Source organism: Pyxicephalus adspersus, unplaced genomic scaffold (assembly GCF_032062135.1).
Source record: "Pyxicephalus adspersus unplaced genomic scaffold, UCB_Pads_2.0 Sca701, whole genome shotgun sequence".
Classification (NCBI taxonomy): domain Eukaryota; kingdom Metazoa; phylum Chordata; class Amphibia; order Anura; family Pyxicephalidae; genus Pyxicephalus; species Pyxicephalus adspersus.
This window is the reverse complement of record NW_027317708.1, coordinates 3,513-9,953: the sequence shown is the minus strand read 5'-3', so window position 1 is coordinate 9,953 and position 6,441 is coordinate 3,513. Positions and strand designations below refer to the sequence as shown.

The following is a 6,441-nucleotide window of genomic DNA, read 5'->3' as shown; positions in this document are numbered from 1 at the left end:
AGAATGTTTCTGCTGAATCACATTTCAGGCTTCGCGTGTGTGTGTGTTATTTTTTTTTTTTTTTTGTAAATCCAATTATTTCAATATACAGGCATACATTGGCTATAAAGTCCAATTGAAGCCACAGCTCAAAACTTAATTGGCTACATTAATTTAGCAGCAGTGACATCACTGCCTTTGAATGGTTTTATGTCTGTCTGCAGCTGTGGGTAACTTGGACTTGAACCATGGGTACTTCACCGGGACTAAGAGGTGTGCAATGTCTCATAGAAATTCTTGCCAGAAACAACAAAATCATTAGTATTACAAATTTTATAGTAAAATAATGGAATACATGACATTTTATGACTTTCCTCGTTCTTTATTCAGATCCATTGTAATCTTTCTTCTTTTCCAGATTTAATACAAGCTACTAATGAGACAAATGTGAATATTCCTCAGATGGCAGATACATTGTTTGAACGAGCAACAAATAGCAGTTGGGTAGTTGTGTTTAAAGCCTTAGTCACAACTCATCATTTAATGGTCCATGGAAATGAGGTAAGTTTCTTGGCATACTGCTTTGATTAGGGAAATGTACTTGTTAAGATACAGTGCCTATAATTACATTTTTATTGGAATGGCACACCAAATATATATTATTTTCAACAAATATACTCTATAAGGTAACATTAGATCGAATGGGTATTTAGTTGTGTGTGTTTTTATTCTTTTGTTTTGTTTTATTTTTTTAATACATGTATCTGGAAGGTCCAAATTCTGATAAGCCAGTAGCCTCATGTATACACATGGACTTTTTACACAGTGCTGTTCTGTTCTATGAAGAAGGGAGGACGGAAAATGAGATCGGCACCCCACTGTCTTCTCCATTACGGAAAGGTGCTCATCCTCTCTCGGTCATGCATGGATCTGCCAGGACAGATCCTAAATGACATTGGCCGACCACTGTAGACGTGTCAGATTCTTGTTTGAGGCCCCAATAGATTTAGTTTCTGGTTCTTGAAGACCTGAAAATGTATTTAATTGTTCCTCAGGAGTAATAAATAAAATAGTAATAAAAAAAGTTGGAAGGTTGCAGTTGATGATAGATTGAGGCAGACAGAATTTTGTCTCTGAAGCAGGTGAATTACAGTTTAAATGACTATTGTTATTATTGCTAAGTAATGACACCAGAGTTTGTTGATCCATTTCTTTTTGGAGATGCTTAATATTGTTTTTTTATGCCTTCCACTGGACCAGCTGTAAGTTAAGATTTCTGATTATGAAGGGTTTCTATTTAGTTCATTCTTTCTATTTATTTTTGCTTTTGGCTGAATTTGACAGACTTTACTTGTAGACACTTAACAGGTTCATCCAAATGAACTGACAAATGGAGTTATAAATGCTGCTTTTATGCTTCTTTTTAAAGACCTCATCAAGCTTTTTGCTTGTTATAATGATGGCATTATTAAATTATTGGGTGAGTATATGCACTGTTTAGTGAAATTACATAAGTGTTTTATTACATCATTTATCTTTACATACACAGTCCTTACAGTTTTCTTTTCTTTTTATATGTATACTTGTCTTGATGTACTTAATATTGTCAACTTTTTGTTTTTATTTACACCAGAGAAATTTTTTGAAATGAAGAAAAGTCAGTGTAAAGATGCTCTTGAAATCTACAAGCGATTTTTGACAAGAATGACCAGGGTTTCAGAGTTCATGAAGGTTGCGGAGGTAAGAAGCTTTTAGATGCTACCAATTATAGTAGAGCGTTGCCATAGTTTGTGTTATGGTTTAGAAGTCATATGTTGTGGTCAAACGGTGATGTTAAGGCATACAGATTTGTAAATAAACTTTCCAGTTCTCTGGTGTGCAGAATAGGAAATCTGGATACATTTTTGGAGTAAGGTAGGATGTTACCTATTAATATTATGTGTTCTAAAGTAAACATTTGATTGACTTTTAGTTTAAATCTGCTGAATACATTCTAGGTGCATCAAAGCAATAGAAGTTTCAATTATTACAAACTGTTTCGTTTGAAAGGTCTGTTTCCTGCCAACATACAGTAGAGAAACCATGGTCTATTTGCAGAGGTCTGACATGTACCCTGCTGAAAGAAAAGCTTTAGCTCTTTTTTGTTTTTTGCTATCATCAAAATGCATCAGCTTTGCTGATTGAAATGCTATATATAGGTGCAGTTTATATAAATAAAGGAACTGAAAAAGAAATGTATCTCCTTCCTGGCCCTTCCTTTCTGTAGTAGAAGAGATGAAGATGGATTGTAACAGTACCCTGTGTGAAAGAGATATCTTCAGCAATACAACCAGTAATCTGTCACCTGATGCTTTGCTTAAAATGTGGCCTTTCGCTAAAAAGTGTATTCAAAAAGTTAAACTAATGTAGTTGCATTTATTGGAATGCAAACATCGAGGAGACTACTGGCCCACCACCAATATTCAATGTATACAGATTTACACAAGTGTTTACATATATATATATGTATACACACTTGTTCAGTGCAGATAATAAATGCCAATAAACTGGTGATGTACTATATATAATAATGATGTTTAGAATGGACTTATAGATAACTTAGTCTTTATTATATGGGGTGCAGAATTATAAATGTTACTGCAGTTTCCTCTTTTTTTTTTTTCTGTTTCTTTTCCAATATTCTGCAGGTAACTTTCAAAGGGTTTTCCTTGTATCACACATCTTATATTTATTTTCTTTTTAATCGCTTGCTTATCGGATCACCTAACAGACCTTTTGGGTGAGGGTGAGTAGTTAATTTTTGTCTATTTGTGATATTTTCCTGATTCATAGGGCTCTTCTTCCTTAACGTTTCTTCCCGTTCCTGATTTCATGCAGACTCTCTTTCTGCACCTTCTACATCTCTTATCTCTGAGGCTCCTCAGCTGTCTGACCCATTTTCAGCTGAGCCCATTGCCCTTACTGCTGCTCCCACTGAAACTCCAGCTCCTTCCGTGTCTCCTGCACCTGTGTCTATTAGTACTGCCAGTGCCGATGTCGATCTTTTTGGAGGTTAGTAAACTCTTGTACATAGGTTACTCTTGTACATAGACGTTAGATTGCATCTGAGTTGCTTTTCTTAATGTATGTCACTGAAAATGAAACTGTTACTCAATGCAAATCCAAGGAGCTAAAAAAAAATCCTTGAGCAAGTACAAATCTAACTAGCAACTAGAGCTGGATTTTTTTTTTTGAGATTCTGAAACTCTTGCTCAGATTGTTGGTGTTTTGACTCTCTACCTTCTTTATTCTTTCTGATTCACTGACTGAGAATAAGTGTGCGACTTTGATATTCAGCTAACTGGGGGAGTGCTTGTATCAGTTATTTGCATGCTTGCTTCAGGTGTATGGACATTTTTATAAATTTGGTCCTTTGTGGTCTAGCTTCAGCCTTGTAAGGCATTAGGTTGGCAATAGTTATTATAGTGTTATGGATTGAATTCAAACATCAAAAACGGTATCCACAGATTATCATCTGCTTGTGTCCTGTTACAAATTATTACATGACTATGGTCATATATGAGCTTTTAAGACAATACATGGATGAATGGGATAGATCTTTTGGATGAATGTTTCTCTAAGTGGTATCCAGAATGCCTAACAGAAGGACATGTTTAAATTATTCTAAAAATGTATAGCTTGGTGGTTTGATTTGCAGTCATTATGTCTGTGGCCAATTTAACCTTGTAAAAAGACATGGCATGTTTTATACATCACTTGCTATATTACTATGTTCCCTGCATAAATATATAATGAGGCAGATGTCTAGCTGATGTTAACGGTTACATGTTAAACAATTAAACCTTCAGATTCATTTAAAATGTATGCCTGTGTTTGCTTATACATTAAGATCCATTCTTCATCTCTTTGATAGCAATGTTTAAACGTGGGCTGTGGACATATATTCCACCTTTGCAGAAATGAATGCACCTAATTACATTGATACAAGTTTACTTATCCATTCTATAATGCAGTAATGCAGTAGTCTGTACCACTTCCCTGGCCAGCTTCTTTAGCCTTCCTGTTCGTCATGCAAAGTGAAACGTTTGGGTTGTATTGCTGTAATCAATAATACCAAATTGGTTAAATTACTGGCTTTTCCTGGTAAAACTGCTACCACAATGAAAACGGAAAGAGAAGTATTAGCCATATGTTGCTAAAATACTACTGAAAGCTCCTTTCATTAATGGTTATGTGACCAAATTCTAAACATTTCATTACCCATCTCTACTGAAGATCAATCTAAATTGTGGTTCCCTCTTACATTAGTGTTCAGTGGAACAATTATCACCTTTATATTATTGCTCAGATAAAAAAATAACATTGGTGTCATGCCACAGGCTCTGCTAAGTGATGATGGATCTAAACTTTGGAGGCAGTATCGGATCAGAGGGAATTCAGCTAAAGCTCAAGGAAAAAACTTCATCAAATGGGACTGCTACCCAAAAGCAGAACACCCAAGAAGGTTTTGCATTTTTAATGACACAAGTAACAACGTTCATTGACTCAATTGCTTTTTGCATAAAACAGGTAGAAATGGGTAGAGTGCTGAACTAGACATAACTCTAGGTAGTCAACATGCCATACCTTCAGCTTCAAACCAAACAACCATACTGATAAAACTGATTACTCCTTACTATACATTGTCCACAGACCCATTCATTCCAAGTGGGGAAACTTGTATGCATTGTAGACTCCAGCAGTTGCTCAGAGTGTCTCTTTCCCATAAAATTTGGTTAGCCATTTACGTATGCCTCGTTGTTTAGGCTCAGCAGGTTTAAACTAATTTTTTTCTTTAACTCTAAAATATTTTATTTTTCAAAATAGGCATTGAATGGCTTTCAGTGCAGCTTTTTTTCCTCTGTAAAGAATGCAGCCAAGCTGAATATTTAGTGTGGGTGTTGGATATATTGGTGGTAAGGTTAGGGACACTTTTACATTGATCGTATGGATAATAAAAGAATAAAGACCAAACCTAATCATCAGTTAAACCTATTTATGCTTTTTAGTACTGCTTTTCTTTTATACTAGTGATTATTAATAAGTCCACTATTCTGGATTAGTAACAATATATTGAAATTGTGATTATAGCAAACATTGGGACTTCTAGAGCAGTGGTCGCCAACCTTTTTGAACCACACGGTCCACTAAATTTATGGTCTCAGCACTGCGCATGCACGGGGAGCCGCGTGTCACTTGAAGTGGAAGAAACTTCCCCAAGAGTGATGTCACGATGCCAGAACCCACCCACTCTCCTATTGCAGGTCTTAGCCTGTGATGGGAGAGTGAGCGGGTTGTGCCCAGTGACACAACCCGCCCTAAGCCTGTGATCCATACAGGGGACATGGTCCGTGACTCTGGCCGGTGCGCCCTCCAAGTGGGGACCAAGAGAGCATTATACACACCTTGATGATTGTATGTACCAAATGTTTTTGTTTCTCTGTATCAGACCACAAAAATATAGGGGCAAAGAGGGATAGTGGTATTTGGTTGCCAGATTGAAGATTTATTTGTTGGTTTCTATGGAGTTAGATATGTTAAACTCTTGAAAATCTTGTGAGTTTAGTTATTACTGCACCTGCACTTATTTATTTTTTTTTTTTTAAGAAGATAAAGTTAATCAAATTTCACTTTATAACCTTTTGGCTGGTTGAAATATCACCCTGTGACAGATGCATCAAAAAAACACAAGAGTTTCTAAACCTAAAAGTCATTGTAGTGGTATGATGTATATAGATAATGGGGAATAGTGTTGCTGATTCACTAGAAGTCTGATGCTCTTGGCAGGATTCGGCCGTACACATCAGGGAATTGCTTTTACTGTGTAAATGGATTCTGTATTATGTAGTAATTGAAGGCTGAGTAATGGATTCCCAGTCCATGCTAAGAGACGCTGCTTGAGCTTTTAGCAATACTCTTGAAAGGAGGTATTGAGAGATAAAAGAAAGATTTAACCAATGTTAACCTTGACAAAACCCCTTCAGGTTTTATTATTCATGCAAGTTTTCTAATATTTAATGAGAATGTTTCTGCTGAATCACATTTCAGGCTTCGCGTGTGTGTGTGTTATTTTTTTTTTTTTTTTGTAAATCCAATTATTTCAATATACAGGCATACATTGGCTATAAAGTCCAATTGAAGCCACAGCTCAAAACTTAATTGGCTACATTAATTTAGCAGCAGTGACATCACTGCCTTTGAATGGTTTTATGTCTGTCTGCAGCTGTGGGTAACTTGGACTTGAACCATGGGTACTTCACCGGGACTAAGAGGTGTGCAATGTCTCATAGAAATTCTTGCCAGAAACAACAAAATCATTAGTATTACAAATTTTATAGTAAAATAATGGAATACATGACATTTTATGACTTTCCTCGTTCTTTATTCAGATCCATTGTAATCTTTCTTCTTTTCCAGATTTAA

The 6,441-nt window shown here is 35.9% G+C and overlaps 1 protein-coding gene across 1 annotated transcript; it reads left to right on the top strand.

Moving 5' to 3' along the window:
* Positions 1-227: 227 nt before the first annotated feature.
* Positions 228-1,749, top strand: LOC140321097 (clathrin coat assembly protein AP180-like). Its single transcript, XM_072397973.1, has 4 exons — positions 228-252; positions 398-540; positions 1,348-1,459; positions 1,613-1,749. The coding sequence occupies exons 1-4, from the start codon at positions 228-230 to the stop codon at positions 1,732-1,734; spliced, it is 402 nt and encodes a 133-aa protein (XP_072254074.1). The 3' UTR covers positions 1,735-1,749.
* The last annotated feature ends 4,692 nt before the right edge of the window (positions 1,750-6,441 follow it).